This window comes from Colletotrichum chrysophilum, assembly GCF_026319265.1.
Source record: "Colletotrichum chrysophilum strain AFK26 chromosome Unknown scaffold_80, whole genome shotgun sequence".
Taxonomy (NCBI): Eukaryota; Fungi; Ascomycota; class Sordariomycetes; order Glomerellales; family Glomerellaceae; genus Colletotrichum; species Colletotrichum chrysophilum.
The window spans coordinates 13,544-30,975 of NW_026517367.1; the positions used below are offsets into that span (position 1 = coordinate 13,544).

General features: G+C 56.6%; 4 protein-coding genes across 4 annotated transcripts; all 4 read right to left on the reverse strand.

Moving 5' to 3' along the window:
- Positions 1 to 19: 19 nt before the first annotated feature.
- On the reverse strand, positions 20 to 1,495 carry GTR1 (GTP-binding protein gtr1; the record flags this gene model as incomplete). The annotated part of the gene is made up of 2 exons (XM_053181554.1): positions 20 to 1,280; positions 1,347 to 1,495. The coding sequence occupies 2 exons, from the start codon at positions 1,493 to 1,495 to the stop codon at positions 20 to 22; spliced, it is 1,410 nt and encodes a 469-aa protein (XP_053034440.1).
- A 1,520-nt stretch (positions 1,496 to 3,015) lies between these two features.
- Positions 3,016 to 6,048, reverse strand: COL26b_008808 (uncharacterized protein; the record flags this gene model as incomplete). Its single annotated transcript, XM_053181555.1, has 2 exons — positions 3,016 to 5,418; positions 5,638 to 6,048. The coding sequence occupies 2 exons, from the start codon at positions 6,046 to 6,048 to the stop codon at positions 3,016 to 3,018; spliced, it is 2,814 nt and encodes a 937-aa protein (XP_053034441.1).
- A 6,798-nt stretch (positions 6,049 to 12,846) lies between these two features.
- COL26b_008809 (uncharacterized protein) lies at positions 12,847 to 15,451 on the reverse strand (the record flags this gene model as incomplete). The annotated part of the gene is made up of 3 exons (XM_053181556.1): positions 12,847 to 14,643; positions 14,695 to 15,332; positions 15,394 to 15,451. 3 exons carry the CDS (start codon positions 15,449 to 15,451, stop codon positions 12,847 to 12,849), a joined length of 2,493 nt encoding a protein of 830 aa, XP_053034442.1.
- Positions 15,452 to 16,726: 1,275 nt separating this feature from the next.
- On the reverse strand, positions 16,727 to 17,355 carry COL26b_008810 (uncharacterized protein; the record flags this gene model as incomplete). The annotated part of the gene is made up of 2 exons (XM_053181557.1): positions 16,727 to 17,114; positions 17,204 to 17,355. The coding sequence occupies 2 exons, from the start codon at positions 17,353 to 17,355 to the stop codon at positions 16,727 to 16,729; spliced, it is 540 nt and encodes a 179-aa protein (XP_053034443.1).
- Between the last annotated feature and the right edge of the window lie 77 nt (positions 17,356 to 17,432).

The window sequence follows — 17,432 nt, forward strand, 5'->3', positions numbered from 1 at the left end:
CCTGTCTTTATGCAAAAGTCTATTTCAGAGTAACCAGCTCCTCAGCGCTGGTCGGGTGGATGGCGACACAGCTGTCGAAATCCTTCTTGGTGGCGCCCATCTTGACAGCGACACCGAAACCTTGCAGCATCTCTCCGCTGCCGAGGCCGGCAATGTGCAGGCCGACAACCTTCTCCTCAGGGCCGGCGCAGACCAGCTTGTAAGCGGTGGGTCCCTTCTCCTCGGGCTCCATCATGGCGTAGTACATGGCGGTAAAGTTGGTCTTGTAGATCTTGATGTTGTCCTTGCCGTACTTCTCAACGGCCTCAGGCTCCGTCAGGCCGATGCTGCCGACCTCGGGGTGCGAGAACACGACCGAGGGGATGTTGGAGTAGTCGAGATGCGCATCCTTGTACTCAGGGCCTCCGAACAGACGCTCCGCCAGACGACGTCCCGCAGCGATGGCGACAGGGGTCAGCTCGACCTTGCCGGTGACGTCGCCGAGGGCGTAGACGTTCTCGACGCTGGTGTTCTGGTAATCGTCGACGGGGATGTAACCCTTCTCGTTCGTCTTGAGACCGGCGGTGTCGACGCCGAGGTCCTTGGTGGCGGGCGTGCGGCCAATGGCCCAGATGAGGTGGTCGAAGCCGCCCTCGGAGGTCTCCTTGCCGTCGGCGTCCTTGTAGGTGATTGTGAGCTTTCCCTGGGCGTCCTTCTCAACCTTTATGGGCTGGGAGCGCTTGTGCAGGTTGACGCCGAGGCGCTCGTACTCCTTGGTGACGGTCTCCTGGATCATGGGGTCGAAGTTGCGCAGGAAGGTGTCGTGGCGGATGAAGAGGTGGGTCTCGGTGCCGAGGGCGTTGAACATGCCGGCGAACTCGACGGCGATGTAGCCGGCGCCGACGAGGGCGACCTTCTTGGGCTGGACGTCGATGTCGAAGAAGCCGTCCGAGTTGGTGCCGAGCTCGGCGCCGGGGATTTCCGGGGGGATGGTGGGGTTGCCGCCGACGGCGATGAGGATCTTCTTGGCCTTGACGGTGGCCTTGGAGCCGTCGTCGAGGGTGACCTCGGCCTCGTTCTTGCCGGTCAGGCGGGCCCAGCCGTGGAGGTACTCGACCTTGTCGTTGTTGAGGTTGCGCTCGTAGATGCCGTTGAGGCGCTTGATGTAGGCGTCGCGCTTGTTCTTGAAGGTCGTCCAGTCGAAGGGGGCCGTCTCGGAGACGGAGAAGCCGTACGACTTGGCCTGGTGGATCGTCTCGGCGATGGCGGCGGCGTTGAAGGTGACCTTTTTGGGGACGCAGCTGGTGCGAGCTTCATGTCAGACAACAAGAAAGAATTGGCGGTATGGGAGGGAGAAGGGGACTTACCCAACGTTCACGCAAGTTCCTCCCAACCTCGAGCCCTCGACGATCATGGCCTTTACGCCAAACTGCCCGCTGGCCTTGCGCGCCGCTCCGAGGCCGCCACTGCCGCCGCCGATGACGAGGAAATCGGTCTCCTTGGTGATGGGAGCCATGATGCGGGCTGTCGAGGAGAGGTGCCTCTGTATGGATGCGATTCTCGTGGGGGCTGCCGTGGCTGCTGTTGCTGCTGCTCGGGATGCAACGGTAGATGTGCGGTAGAGGGCTTGCATGGAGCGTATCTCTCGAGGGGAGATCGAAAGGTATCGCGGGGGAGGGGGGAGGGGAGAGCGGTGTTTCTTTATGTGCGGTTTGGTGGGGCTGGACGGGGTGACGTCTTATATGCTTGCAGATGCGCGACCTGACAAATGCGGCCACGGGAGACACGAGACGGACGGCGGCGTGCGGCGTGGTGGTGTGCGTGTGGTCCGGGATAAGGCAGAGAGCGGGCGGGTAGCTGAGGAAGGTAAGGTAGCTGATGTAAGTTTTTCTTCGGGGGCTTCTCAGGACAGCGGCAGGTCCGTAGGTCGGGGACTTGGTGTGGATCGGCGGGTGGGTATGATCGAATCGGCGAACGGAGTTGTGCGTCGGGCGACTTTTGCACTGCGAATTGCAAATCACAGCTGTTGTTCGGCTGCGAGGCAAGTTGCTTACCCACCACCGCTGCAAATCTACCTAGGCAAGGAGGTAGTGAAGCTCCATATGCACGGGGATGAATCATCACCAATCAATCTACAATATCCCCGCTAAAGAAAGCCGTGGAATTGGGGGATAACTAAGCACTGGTTACTGCAAAGACACGCCGAAGCCCCCGCCATCGGATCGACGTAAACAAGGGTCCTGACTCTTCCCGGCGCGTCGCATTGCGGAATCCACGGATGCCAAATTGGACCTCGGCCGAGGTACGCAACTTTCGCGTCTCCGGGGTGGGAGCTAGTGGAGGTGCGGTGACATTGGCGTATGGGATTGACAATGCGTGCCTGATAATTGATCTGACAATATTATGGTGATGTGATAATGACAATTCTTCAGTTTTTGGATGGCTAGAGCCAATCAGCCAGTCGACGTCATTCAGCGGCTAGACTGGTCTAAATCTATCCAGGTGCCCCAAGTCGACGGACCGAAGCTTGGCTTTACGCTAGCACATGCACAGTTGCTACGACCATTCATCTCACATCATTTGAACAATAGGACACAAATCTCAAAAGGTATGAACGTCTATTTTGTTCATTATATTGCCGAGGGGCAGTATCTAAAGTACAGTGCAGCTGAGTGACGGTTGATGTCGACCGTGATACGTGAACTCGTAGCGGGAATTCCGCAGGAGCCCCAGGCCTCCATGTCCAGTATGCATGGAGATGGCATCAGCTTGCCGCTTCGTAACTATAACATTACTGGCATTCCTTGAACCTCTGTGTCCAGCCAGGAACTTCTTGAAGGAGTGTATGGTTTCCATCCGTAAATGAGTATGACCTTGACGCCGTGCTATGCGTGGAAGAAGGATGAAGCAATCGACAAAAATGTGTGATCATCGAGACCAAAAATAGAAGAAAAAAGGGCGTGACGAGTCTTATTTTGACTCTTTCTTTTTGCCCAAAAATGTGCGTCGAATCCAAGGGCTTGCTACGCGCTTCGACTAGAAGGCGACTTTGCTTCCGTTGAGTCGTAAGGGCACCGGGCCGGGGCCGAAGCCGTTCGGGCTAATGACTGATGATGGGGTCATGGCTCCTCCGTCCGAGGAGAGAGATGACATGGAAGACATGGTGAAACTAGCGGCCGAGCTGTTCGTCATCGTTCCTGTTCGCGACATCGAAAGCCCGCCCATCGAAATGAGGGCATCTGCCCTTTCAAAGACGTTGCCGTTGAACGCTGCTGCGAAAGAAGCGCTCTGAGGGGTCGAGGGAACCGTCGCCTGGACTGCCGGTCCCAGCGCCGCGCTCTGGGGAGTCATTGGCAGTTGTACGGGCGGTATGGCCGGTCCACTACCGGGGCTGAAGGTGTTGGAGCCGGAAGATTGCCGCAGCAGGTAGCTCCAAGGCGACTGAAGAATGGTGTCTCGTGTTTCCTTCATAGCTTGCTGAATAGGGCGCAGTCTGACCCTGGTATCGGGAGGAAGGTTGACCTCGTTGAATGCGTGTCGAATCTTGTCGCCAAATACCCACCAGGAGTCGATAAAGTTATTGATCAGGCTCCTGAAAGCAGGCTGACTCATGATGCCAGGCTCCTTGAGTTTAATGAGAGAGAGACGGCTTCGAAGCATCTCAGTCTGCTGGACCGCTGTACCGCACTTGTTGATGAGAGCCTTCCAACACATCATCTCATCGTCCGAAGCGCGACGACCCATGGCCTTCTTTGCAAGAACAGACATGTGATTCTGAAACATGGGTAACGTCCTCATGACAAGCTCTGACGACCTTTGCAGAGAGAGGAAGATCTTCTCAAAGTACCTGTCGTCTTCTGTGAAGTCTGAAATGCCGCGACCGCCAGACGAGGCCGAGGCGAACGATTCACCTGACCGGGGAGTCGCCGATGTAAGCGTGGCAGTGCGAGTAGCCACGGCTCCGTTCATGTATGGCAAAGGTACGTCCGTGGCAACTCTGAGGTTGCTTGGGTTGTGTAGAATGGGACCAGGGCGGGGCCGCTGCGCAAGTCCAAGGCGCTCGGCAGTGGGTGTGATGGAGTTTTCGCGTGAGTGTGGCTTGATTGTCTCTCCCATCGCCATGGCTCGAGCGGCCGTCTTTCCGGGTATGGCCTCTGGAGATATCGACGCCAGAGTACACCTGATCTCCATAATGCTATTATAGATGAGCATCAAAAGAGTGCGAATGTAGCGCGGATCTCCATTGTCGACGAAGGAATCGATGTTACCCGCGAGGAGCGTGCAGACATGGGTGTAGGCGCTGACCAAGGTTTGGCAGGCACGGTGAACGTTTTCGTTTTCGCGACCCGCCATCTCGTCACCCACAACAGCAGGGTCATGCTTCTGAATCTCCTGCTCCAGTTCCTCAACGTGGGAGTTGGTGTTGTAGAAGACGATTTCGAGGCTTGATCTCTTGGAAGAGCCGTCGCTCGTCAAGCTCATGAGCATCTGGATCATGGGATGAATCTGAAAAACGGCGTAGAGAATACCCTTGGCAGCTTCAAGGATTGGATCGTAGACTTTGGATTCGCGTCTTCGCTCGGGCAGGACAGAGAGTCGTCGAACGTAGATCGGGCGTTGAAGGAAGGGCTCGGCCGGGCTATTGGGGCTCTTGACGGACATGCTCGCGGGCGGCGGTTGCATCGCAGAGCCGTGGCTGAGGCCTCGGTAGTGACTGAAGCGGTTGTTGGCCGTAGTCTCGTCCAAGGTGCCGAGTTGAGAAGCCTTCTGAGACACAACTCCCATACGCCTCGCTCGAGATTCGGGTCGATCCCCTCGGGTTGCCTGCAACAACGTCTCTGAATTGCTTCGAAGTCTTTCGTTGACATTTCCAATAGTCAGAGGCATTACCCCGGGGCGGCGGATGGCTGTGTTTTGCTGGGACAATCCGCGGTAGTGAGACCGGTTGGGGATCGGTGGAGGTCTGATCAGATTCGGGGATCGAATATCTGGGACGTCGGTGCCATTGACCTTGATGGGGAAACGGCCGCTGACTACACGCTTGATGGGGGGCATCCGAGGCGTTTCCATGCCTTCGCTAGATTCCTCACCTGCAGTGTCTGACTCTGCACGGCCATTCATGGCATGTTGTCTTAAAAAGCGCTTAATGTGTGCAGTGACGGCAACCTCGGTGACTTCGCTCTCTTTCAGATATCCTTCATTGGGAGGGCTGCTCGCCTGCACTTGTAACACCTCTCGAGGCGGAAAGGTGATGGGGTTACCGTCAAATTTGAGCACCTGAAGGGAAACCATATCGGCAAGGGCTACTGGCAGCTCCTCAATACGGTTCTTTTGTACTGAAAAGACCTTCAAAGAAGCGAGTTTGACAATGTCAGGTGGCAAAGCTCGGAGCTTGTTCTTGCTAAGGTCAAGGATTTCGAGCGATTTCAGATCGCAAAGCTAGACAGAAGTCAGACCCGGAGTTATTACTGGCATTTCCCACTGAGACTACTGACCGGCAAAGGGAATTCTCTGATTTGGTTATTTCTGACGTTTAGGTATCGTAGAGAGGTGCATTCGGAAAAGCGAGTCGGGAAGGAAGAGACCTGGTTGTGAGAAAGGGCAAGACTGCGGTCGCGTTAGTCAGAACCGGCCATGCAAACGGCAAAAGAAGTCTACCAACCGTTCCAACTCGTTCTTGATGATATCGACTACCTCGTCTGGTAGTTTTTGGATACCCTTCCGACTCAGATCGATCGTGACGCCCGGCTTCAGCTCGTTGCTGACGGCACTCGCTTCGGCGGCCTGGGACTCGTTCTCGTGGAGGGCGCTTTGCATGGCGTCGCGGGCGAGAGCGATGACCTGGGCGGAGGTCATGGGCGCGGAGGCGGACAAACCGCCGGGCAGGTTTCGGAGGTCTTTGGGCATCGGTGGCAGAGGGGGCGGCGGAGGGATGTTGCCAAGGGCTGCAGCATTTTGAAGCTGGCGTCGGCCTTGTGCGGGATTCTCTGGCAGGCCACGAGCTATGCCCATGGCTGCAGGGCCCAACGCGCCCGAAGGCCGTTCTGAGCGATCGGTTCGCTCGACCATGATGGTATGGCTTCGTTCGACGAAGAGAGGTTGAAGGACGAAGAGGGTATCGATGGTATTGTTGTCGCAGACAAGAAGGTTTGGATCGAATGCAGCGTTTCAGGGTTCCCTCTGGTTGTTGGATGGCCGGCCGAGGGTTGGTCAGGCCTCTCAAACAATAGGAAGACGGAAGCCGGGAGTTTAAGCCAATGGACTTTCGGAACGGGACAGGCTGAACTGCAAGGCGGGCTCGATCATTATGGACAGTCGGACATGCGTTGGAGAAGGTGTGTGCGCGCGAATCGGGGGCGATGGTGCTGTCGCCGACGGGAGGAGGGCAAGGGGAGAAAGATTGGATCGAGAATTGGAACCTGGGTTGTGGTGGGAAGAATTGGATTGGGGAAAAAAGAAGACGAGCCAGCGGCGGAAGCGAAGCGAAGCGATGGCGGAAAAGAGGCAGTTGGTCCGTCGCACCTCCTCGCTGAACAGGCCGAGCGGGCGGGAGAGAGATTCGATGCAGACAGACAGACGGGTAGCTGTTTGATGCAGGCAGCGAGCGCAACGGTCGAGGGATTGTCTTTTGTGGTGGTGGGCGTTGCTGAATTGTTTCCTGGAAAGAGCAGAGGCAGGGCAGCGAGAGACCCGAGAGAAGAACGAAAGAGTGGAGATGTTGTCAGGTTGTGCTACGATGAAACTGACATCTTTCAGCCGGAGCTTCTCTTGGGTGGTGGATTGGGCATCTGGGAAGAAGGGATGAGGATTCTTTGGAGGTGGCCGTCGACCGTCCGCAACAGTAACGGAATTCTGGGTAAACGCCCCCCTGCAAGATGCGAGCCGCACGCCTCCACTTCCAAAGGCCGGGGTTGCAGTGGGAGGGAAGGAGGAGTCCCAGGAACTTCAGGAAGCAACTGCCAATTTGCAGCAGCGGCAGGAGCAACACGGGAATGGAAAGCAGGACTGCAGCAGCAGCAAGTAGAGGCAGGTGCAGGTGGACGAGAGGGAGGCACGGGGCAGGTTCTGGACCCGGGGGGCTTGTTGCAGTGCCTGGTTGGCTGCCCTGGATCTCTCACAGCGCCAAAAAAGGGGGCGGCGGCGGACTGGTGGACACAGCGGGACGTCTTTCCAATTCTGGCGCCCGCCTTACGAGCAACGCGCAGATTTGGCAGGCGACTTTCAGGGAGGTTCCGCACCACTCAGGGCCCTCTGAAGGCCGTGGTGACGCGAAAAGCTCACTGTCCCGAGGGCAGGAGCAGGGAAGGGGGAGGTTCTTTCCCTTCTTCTTTTTTTGAGGGCAGGTACGGATACTTACAAGTCCCTTTTTGGGGGGTTGGATTTGCCGCACAGACTGTTGGCGACTGGAGACTGCAGCGGCTTGTGCCACTGCTGTGGTGGCCAATGAAGACGCCTGGGGATTCTGTACCACAAGCTTCGAGGCACGCGACTGGATGGACGGCATGTCTGGGATTGGGACAGAACTTTAGAGCCTGCCACCTATCCGTAAGGACCACCCAACCTCAGTGGTCAGCAAGCAGGGGAAGGGGGAAAAGAAGATGGAAAAAGAAAGAAAAAAGCATCGAGGCCGGGGTGTGGAGCGGAACAATAAAGGGGGCGTTGACCCAGTATCCAGGCTAAAACGCCTCTTTAGCGCGCCGCAACAAATGCAAGGCACCTCGACACGCAGCAGCACATCTGGCAGCATCACCTATTATTATTTCCTACCTACTGTCTACCTACCTTACGGTAGCTAGGTAAGGTAGGTAGGTATCTCAACAACCTCACCCAATCCTCACTCGCCAGTCCTCCCGTTACACACCGCTGTCAATATCGATGCACACCTCTCAAGACCCTTCGAAACTTCGAGAGCAGTCTCCCGGCAGTCAGTGGAAGCTTCCATGACGAAATATTCAATTTAGGCCGGCGCTCGTGACAACACCTCCTCGTTTGAAATAAGGCATCTGGTGGCTACACCACGACACTTGGGCCACACACCACCTGGAAAGAAAACAAGCCCAGCCGCACACGGTCCTCGACGAACTGGTCTGCTGTTGGTGCTGGCGCTGGTGGTTCACGTCGTGTTGGTGCGGGTTGATGTCACGTCAAGGAACAGCAGCAGCAGCAGCAGCAGCAGCAGAGGCAGAGCCAATGTGAGGCAAGGCAAAGCAAGGCAAGGTAACTAAGTGGTGCGAACAGGTACTTGCAGCTGCTGTGTCACTCCTTGTCTTGCCTTACGTGACACCTCACTCAGCACCTTACCTGGTATCTGTCTCTCCCAATCGCAAGAATAGGAACCAAGACGCAATCGAGAGACAAGCGCCGCGGCAGTGGCCTGTTACTGGCTGCCCTGGGCTGGAACAGATCAAACGGAACGCTTGCCAGGGCCTGGCCGCCCGGGGGTGTCGAGAGTCCAGAAGCAGTGGAGAGGCCCGGCAACGGTTACAGCGGGCAGCAGGAGGAGGAGAAACAGAAACAAAGACGCTACCAGGAAACACACCAGTTTTGAAAAAAACTGGTCGATAGCGTTGCATTCCATTCAACCTCGCACACAGATTTGCTACGCTACACATCTTTTCCACGTTTAATTCTTGTTCGGTGTTTCCCCGTCCTTGCCTCGCCTTGCCTTGCTTTTTGCTACGTCCATGTCGCAACGACCCAACACGACTCTGAATTTTCAATTTTGAATTTTCTGCCTCTCAGTCCCCGGTGGCATCCTTGGCAGCTGGCAAACCTGGGCTCTGGTGAGATGAACTCTGAAAGGAGAGGCGCAGCAGGCCAGCAGAAAGTCAATGGAAACGAACACATCCAGTTCGCTGCTAGGGTGTTACAGAGTTCTGGATAGTTCGCATCAGTCGCGGCACCTCATCCACGAACGGAAGCGATGACGCCAAACGGCAAAAAGAAGGGTTGCCGTACGGATACTATTTGCCATGCAGGCATCTTGGGCAGATAGGCCCATCGGTCAAGTTCCATCGTCTCATTGATGTGATGCCGACACAACTGTCGACGGCCTCAACGCCTTTGCAGCAGATGCAGCAGCTCGCCTCTGCAGATCCAGGGCCGTGTCCCGGCGGGCTGTCAGATAATACGTCTGTGAGGCGATTTCGCGTTTCTCGTATGTATTTCTACCTTGGGCCAGGCAGAGTCCAGAGGTGCGCTCAGTCGTCTGCGACCTTTTTTCTTTTTTCAACCCAACTGCCGTCCTCCTCCGACTCCAACCCCAAGTCTGTTCCAGCTCCATCCGATCCAGACAAAAGGAGAATCCCACAGACACGCAGAATCACCGCCCGCGACTAACCTTGTGGCATATGCCGTACGCACCTTGGGACCACCACGCCTTCCATCGCGCCATGAGCGTGAATCAGGAATAAGCCAGCCCCGAACGCTGCAGCCCGGCCCAGCCCAGGTGGTTCTTTTGGGCGTGGCTTTGTAAGGCGGGTTTTCCAAGGGGCTTACGGGCCTACGGCACTTTCAAGGCGTGCCGCAGACGTGGAAGCGGGCGCAGACCCAGCCCAGGCACCCTAGGCAATGAAGGTAGGTACAGTATGTAGACGCAGGCGCAGACGCAGACGCAGACGCAGACGCAGACGCAGAGTCCGTGATGTTGCTTGCTGCTTGGCCGTTGCGGCCGCTGCCACTGATACATGCCCGCTGTGAGGCTAAAGACTGCAGCCGCCGCTACTGCGCTTCCCCCTTCCCCGCCGTCCCCGGCTTGCCTTGCCTTGCCTTGGTTTGGTTTGCGCTAGCGTGCCTTGGGATCCCCCTTCATGTTGTTGAGGCCTTGAGAGGGACGGTAGTGTCAGTGTCCCAGCTGTGCGGGAAGGGGTGGCCCGGGTTGCGCACTTTGACAGCGTCGCCTGCAAAGCCCACCAGATTAGGAAATGGCCGAGAAGGACTGGAGCTTGTTTCTCTTTTGTCTCTTCTTTTTTTTCCCCCTCCCTATGAATTTGATGGTGCAAACACGACGCTCCTCGATCCCCTTCTTACCGTGGCGCCTCCGTATTCTGTCTTGGCACCTCCTTGCTGTAGCCGTTGCTTGCTACTCCTCAACTCCTGCCCCTCCGGAGCATTCAGGGTGCACCCGACCCTTTCAGCAAATCCTCCGCTCCTTCACATCCCCGTGGGAAAGGGATGGTGCGGGAAGAACCCGTGTGTCTCAACGTCCCTTTCCCTCCTCACCTTGGATTTTGTTTTGCTCACCTCGAGAGAACGCTCCTCACCGAGACAGGCATATATCTGTGCACTGAAGGTTGGGCGTGCATCCTGAGGCTGCTGCTCTGGTGAAGGTAGGTACTGCCTGAGGTAGGTGGACTTACCTAAAACTGGGTAGATCGGATAATTCAATTGGCCAGGTAGGCAGCCTACCTATGGAAGGTGCTCCGTGCTGGTCAACTACCTGACGTCTCTGTCCATCTTTCTGAACACTCGATGCTGCTCAGCCACTTCAATCCCGATTTACCTTATCGAGATATCCCAGACTCCCATCGATCCGAACGACTGGAAACCTCCGATTGCTTGTGCCTGTGCGACACGCGTTTACTCTTCTTGGCCGGACACTTTTCCCCCGGGTTCAAGCCCACTTGGTGCTGCATCTGCTCCGCTCCCCGTCTGAGGGCTTTCGGCCAGGCCGGCTCTCCAAGGCCCCCAAAGCCCAACGTCAGACGGACCACCTCCGGACCCGAGCTCGATCATGACTACAACCGGAGCCTCCTCTTGGTCTAGTGCAACATTATGCTACTGAGCCCTGCACCACCACCGTCTATCTAAGCTAGCCCAACCAAGAGACACATCGAGCCTGGGCACTGTCCCGTCACGACATCCTCATCAACTCCAGACACCCACCATCATGCCTCCCCTATCCCGCTCAAACTCATACGTCGATATCGACTATACCCTCAGACGCCAGTTCGGAAAAGAGACCTTCAGGTGAAGACATTCACGCCCGCACATGCCTCGTTTTTACATTCACGTCCACGTTTCCGTCTATTTGCCGCCCGACCATGAAGCTAACAACTCATCACAGGCCTCAGCAACGTGAAATCATCGCGACGGCCCTCGCCGGCAAAGATGTCTTCGTCCAGGCTGCCACGTCGTTTGGCAAGAGTCTCTGCTTCCAACTCCCTGCCTGCATTGACCACGGCAGTAAGTACCCGAAACTGCCCCGAGCACTCGCGGACGTTGTCAACTAACGTGATTCCTGTTGCGGCACAGTTACCATTGTCGTTTCGCCACTGCTCAGTCTCATGGTGAGGGATCTTCCATGTAGCCTTAGTCAGGCCCGACAGCTGACAGCTCCATCAGATGAATCAGGTTGAAGCCCTGCGATCGGCGGGCATCGACGCCAGCTCTCTCAACAGCAACACGCCGCCTGCTGAGAGAGACCGCATCAACCAAGATCTAGCTAGCGGCCATCCCCGCATCAGGTTGTTGTACGTGACCCCAGAATTGTGCTCTGGCGACCCGTTCAGGAGACGCATCAAGCTGGTCCACGAGCAATGCGAGTTGGCCCGCATCGCCGTTGACGAGGCCCACTGCATCTCCGAATGGGGCCACGACTTCCGCAAAGACTTCAAGCGTCTGTCATGGTTTCGTGAGACGTTCCCAAAGGTGCCCATCATGTGTTTGACGGCTACGGCGAACCCAGTGGTTCGCGAGGACCTGCTCAAGACCCTTGGTCTTTTGGAGCAGCCTGAGAGGCTTGAAAGCTTCGTCATGTCTGCATACCGGCCGAATCTGCACATTGAAATTAGATACACCAAGGACCAAGACGACAACCGCCTCTCTGACTTTCTCGCGTGGATACGTAGCGTGTACAAGAGAAGGAAAGAAGAGCCGCGCAAGTCGGAGCTTGAAGCCGATGGCGAGCGCCTGGACAACGTCTCGGGTATCATTTACACCATATCGCGAGATGAGTGCGAATCACTGGCGGCAGCACTGAGAGATGAAGGCGTAGGGGCAAGGCCTTTCCACGCGAAACTGACAAAAGAGACTAAAGAACAAACCCTATCCCGCTGGGTGAAGAATGAGCCTGGCTATGATATCATCGTGGCTACTACAGCTTTCGGGATGGGTATCGACAAGAATGACGTCCGCTTCGTCGTTCACTGGCGGCTCCCCAAGTCTTTTGAAGGATACTACCAAGAGGCAGGCCGCGCGGGGCGCGACGGCAACGCCAGTTTCTGCTTTCTATACTACAGTCGTGAAGATTTGCAGCGAGTGCAGAGTATGATTAGGAAAGGCAACCGTGACGGATCGAACTGGGAGGCTCAGGCAAAGAGCTTGCAGAGGCTCGCATTTTACTGCGAGGATACGACAGCCTGTCGCCATGCGCAGATCTGCAAGTATTTTGGAGAGAGCGAGATGCCCAAGTGCGACTATGCGTGTGATTGGCACAAGGATGCGTCGGGTCTGCAGAGGCGTTTGATGCGCGGCTTAGCCGACGAGGAGTGGGTTAGCACCCAAGCTCAGTACGGTCAGTATGAAGGTTATTATGACGACTAGGAGGTTTGTTTGAAGCTTGTCGGGTGCAGGCTTGGCCAGGTGCGATACCCAGGACAGTCGCTGCCCTTTTAAGACTTCCCTTTGATGAACTGGACCCCTTAAGCTACGTTTCTTTATGAGTGCAGCCGATATTGGCTCTAGCGATTTGGTTACCACGAGGTGAACGCCGTTTCATCTGGTGGTATCTTGAGATGACGATGTCCTGCCTAGGGGAATTCCTTTTACAGCCCCGAAAGACGAGTTAGCGCTCCAAATGTTTAAGAACGGTCAATGAAGGTGGAAAAGACGTGATTCATTAGAAAAGGGCTCTGCTGACCCGCTGCTTTAGCTTTGAGAGGCTGGAGGCAAGTTCTGGAAGTAGAATACTGTTGGCGTAGTGACACCGTTCTCCGTCGTGCCATCATAGCCCAACAACTTCATCCGTCCTGACACCCCGTCGAGAAAATCAACTTCATACAACTCGTCGGCATCAAACACGCCCGGCGATATGTGCATGCCCGATTCCGACTGGATGACAAACATCTTATCTCCTCCGAACCACGTCTTCTCCGTCAGGCCCGCGCTCGAGGCCAGGAACTTGCGAGGCGGTTCACCGCTGCTTCCCAGACCCAGACTCTGCACGTTGGAGATCAGGTCGCGGATCTCGTAGACCCCCTTGTCTCCTTTGCTGATAATGCCGCTTTCGAAGTCGGTGAGCATGGTCATCGTCGCATCGTCCAGCGCGGTGGTCCGTCGCACCAGCCCCTTGAACGGCGGGATCTTGGCCGCCGCGGATTTCAGCGCGCTGTCGTGGATCTCGTAGAGGTCCGCCCACGCCTTGAAGGCGCCTATCTCGGACCTCGTGAGCTTGTACTTGGCGGCGAAGTCGCGCACGATCTTCTTGCGCTCGGCGACGTCGGTCGTGGCCTCGATGCGAGTGCGGAAGGACTGCAGATCGGGGTCGGCGAAGTCGGGCATGTACCGCTCGCCCGTACGGGAGCCGTCCCACTTGCTCTTGAGGTCCGCGAGGAGCGTGGACTCCTCGGCGGTCAGGCCCTCGGCCTTGACATGCGCCGGGATCGCGGCCGGCGGCTCGTACTCCCAGTCGGAGTCGGACTCCGAGTCAGAGCCTGAGTCGCTGTCGTAGTTCGCCCGACCCTCGTTGACGTTGTCTGCGAACGTGGAGAAGTCGCAGCTCAGGTCCAGGTCCGACAGGTCTCCCAGCAGGCTGCCCTGGCGCTTCTTCCTGGCGCCGCGGGCAATCTTTTCGCAGTTGAGGAAGCCGTTGTTCTCGATGTCTTCGAGCGCGACCTTCTCATCTTTTGTGGTCTTGAACACCTCGGGGTCGCCCTTGGGTCCCTTCTTGTAGATGCGCACCGCTTTGCCTCCGTCGGCGCTCGCGGCCTCCAAGACCTGGCCGCCCTCAACGGCTTTGGGGACGAACTTGCCCAACAGATCGGGCAGATACTTGCCGGCCCCGAGTGCCTTCGCGGCTTCGACGGCATCGGCGACGGGTGCCAGGATCTGGACCACTTCCGCCGTCACTCCACCGGCTTTCTCGAGGTCGCCCTGGTACTTGAGGCTGGGGACGGCCTCGCCGGTGTGGAGGCGCCAGAGGGTGTCGCATCCCTTCTTAACGCGCGGTGCGAGGTCGCCCTTTAGGGCGTCGACGATGGCCACCATGCCATGGCAGAGCGTAACCTGGAACTCGCGCAGGTCGTCGTCGAAGTGTGTCACAAAGTCGACGGCCGAGTTGATGATGGACTTCGCGAAGCCGACCCAGAACTGGTCCTCGGCCGGGAGCCAGCTCTCGTTGGGGTCTCCAAAGAGGGGATCTTTAGCGTTCTGGCGGCCGTGGAGGAGGAGCTCATGGCTTCGGTGGAGGGAAGTTCGCGGATAGCTCCGGCGCAGGCGCTGGTATGCGGACTGGGACGGCGGAGGCCCGGTCGCGAAGACGATGCCAGGGAACAGGCCTGACAGGCATGCGGCTCCCGCGGGGTTCGTGACACAGGGGCCCTGACTTACACGCCTCAAACAACCTTCGATGGCGTCGTCACCGACGACTTGCGTGGAATTGGGGCCCGCGGTCTTGGGGAGGTCGCCGCAGAAGGCCGGGAAGAGGTGCAGCACGCATTCTCGGGACTAGGGCGTCGCGCTGCAGTTGGACGGGACGGTCTTTGCGGTCTTTGCGACGAGGCAGTCCATGCTACGCGGGGCGTAGGTGACGTCGTCCGCCATGCATCCGGGCAGCTCGATCAGGTCCACGGGGCCGGCGGGCATCGCCGCGCCGGCGATGGTAGACGCGCGGTCCTCGGCGCGCGCCTCGCTGGACCGGACGACGCTGCCGGAGTCGGCTTCGTAGAAGCAGAAGGCGGACTCGTCGTCGGACTCGGCCCACCCGATGGCGTCGCCCGCGTTGGCCGGGACCGCCAACCGGTCGAGGCCTTGCTTGACGATCTGGAAGGGCCCCGATGCCGCGGGCGCCCGCCAGGCTTCCACCCAGAACGTCTGGTTGTCTGCGTACGTACACGGCGTCGTTGTGATGGTGGCGCCCTGGTTGTCGGATATGGACCAGCAGCCGCCGCCGGCCGCGACCGGCTCGGCGTTCCGGATGCCGGTGCGGGTGGCCGAGTCCCAGCGCTCGCCGGCTGTGGTGTGGAAGCCGTTTGTGAAGTAGAATGATTTCCCTGCGTTTGACGGTTGTTCAGCGCCCGCGACGACGGTTTTGTCCGTCGAGAAGACTGGGAGGTATGTCGAGTTTGCGGCGGCGTCGGCGTAGGTCTCGGGGCATTGCGTTGCTTTGGTCATGAACGCATGCATGCGCATGCCGACTGTCTATAATCATATTGTTAACCTTGGTAGAGTGTTTGTGCGATGCTGTTTGGGACTTACCCAGTCTACTTGGGCTGCAGAGGCAACCGAGACTGTAGCGGCTAGGGCGGTAGAGCATAGCAATGACTTGATCTCGAGAGTGAAAGACAGTTATGAGAAGGAATGACAGTGATAATGAATGTAATTCGCGCTATTGGCGTAATCGGCGTGATGAGCCTAAAGAGTGTACTGAAGACCTGTTGCTATTAGCCCAACTGACCTACCCATGGTCCTCTTGAGAACTTTTATACATCTTTTCCCGAGTCAACAGAAATCAGCAAAGCTGCTTCATGACTTTCAACCGTCTACCTCTCACAGGGCAGTCACGTCAAATAGAACGAGAGAGGCGGTGCCATCAAATTTAGTCTTTACATAGCAGCACGAAGGTTGAAGATAAATCAAGGGGAACAAGATCATGCGTAGACCATCTGTACCAGCCAAGGAGCAGTTCCAGTACAGGGTGCCATGTAAAGATCAGAATTGTCGAACCAGCGTCAGCGGATGGGGATTCTGGTTAGCCGAGCTCTCGGCTGTGTCTTGTCGTCCTATTTTGGGCACTTTGTTGGTCGCCCAAGGGATTTATTTTAGCAACTTTTCTAGCGCATACTAATCTGATTATGCATGTTTTCCACACTCTGTAAAGCATACCATGAGTCGTGAAGGCAGTTTGTGCCGTTCCTGCCATTACGCGGTCTCCTCGGCTTTCTCGTATTTGCCGTCAATACTCCGTCTAGATCTCCACCTTTTGGTATCCCCTGCGCAAGATCAAACAGCGAAAGGGACGTGAATAATAAAAGGCAGTGCTATCTCGTTTTCGCGTTGCGACGTCGACTGTGGGTCTGCCTGTTAGAAGTCATAGAAGTCAACGGGAAATGGCCATTGGGGTGTAGTCGCGCCCTGACGAGTGCCCTCCGGAAAAGTCTACCTATTTAGTCCTATAGAGTCATGGGTTAGCGAACACTACCGGGAGGTTCAGACTGCGTGATGGAATGAGCAAGGACCAACAGGAAGAGCTACTGACATGAGTAAGAGAGACGTTTGAAGTAGCTAAAGGTAATAAAAGAAAACATTCATGAATGTAAAAAGTGAGCGCATGAATGCCCGTAAGAGCCTTGGCAAGGAGTAGGTCTCAGGGCGCGAGAGCAAGACAACTTGGGACAATAGTAATATGCTTCATAACGTTCCTGTTCACACAACTCATAGATTCCGTAGCTTGAGTTGCCATTCTTCACACATTTCTACTGTTCAATTCTCCAGTCCGAAGCCTTGAAGTACTCAAGTAAGTGGAATTTGAAGGATTGCTAATTCCTCATGAGTCTCTCTACCCTGCGACTACCAAGCCTTACCGACTCTGCTAGGAAGAAGCCTTGTCCACCTTGATGAACAAGTCCTTCTGCGAGTCAAGGTAATCAAACGCCCCCAGGGGCACGCCCAAGTGGCGCAGAATGCAGTACGCAGAACCCAGGTGAAAGTGGAAGTTGGGGCACGCGTACTGGATCGCGTACGTGTACCCCGTGAACCTGAAGTTGCCCATCTTGGACTCGAGGATGACCTCGGCGTCCTCCTTGCCCTCGAACGACTCGGGCGGGATGGCCTTGAGGATGTCGACGGTGCGGTCGACACGGGACTGGAGCTGGGGGAAGGTCGTCTCGTCGTCTGCGAAGAAGACGTCCTCCTGCTTGCCGAGGCGGGTTGCCATGAATTTTGCGGTGTTGGAGCAGGACTGGACCTGGTAGTCGAGGCTGTGGGTAGGGGTGATGTTAGTCAGGGGTGGGCTTTGCGGGGAGGAGGTGGGTGGGCAGGTAGGTGGATAGTTAGGGAGATCACGGACCCTCGCATGTCTGCGATGAGACGGAACTTGATCATTTCTTGGGGGTCGAGGCCCTTGTCGACGCAGTGCTTCTCGGCTTTGGTGAGGATGAGCTTGAGGTTCCCGAGGTATTTGATCATCATGGGGATGGAGGCATTGTAGAGGGAAACCATCTCGGCGGTGTTGTATGTATTTTTCTTAAAGAGCCAAAAGAATAACTTGGACTCAAAAACAGAGTAGATAGTGATCT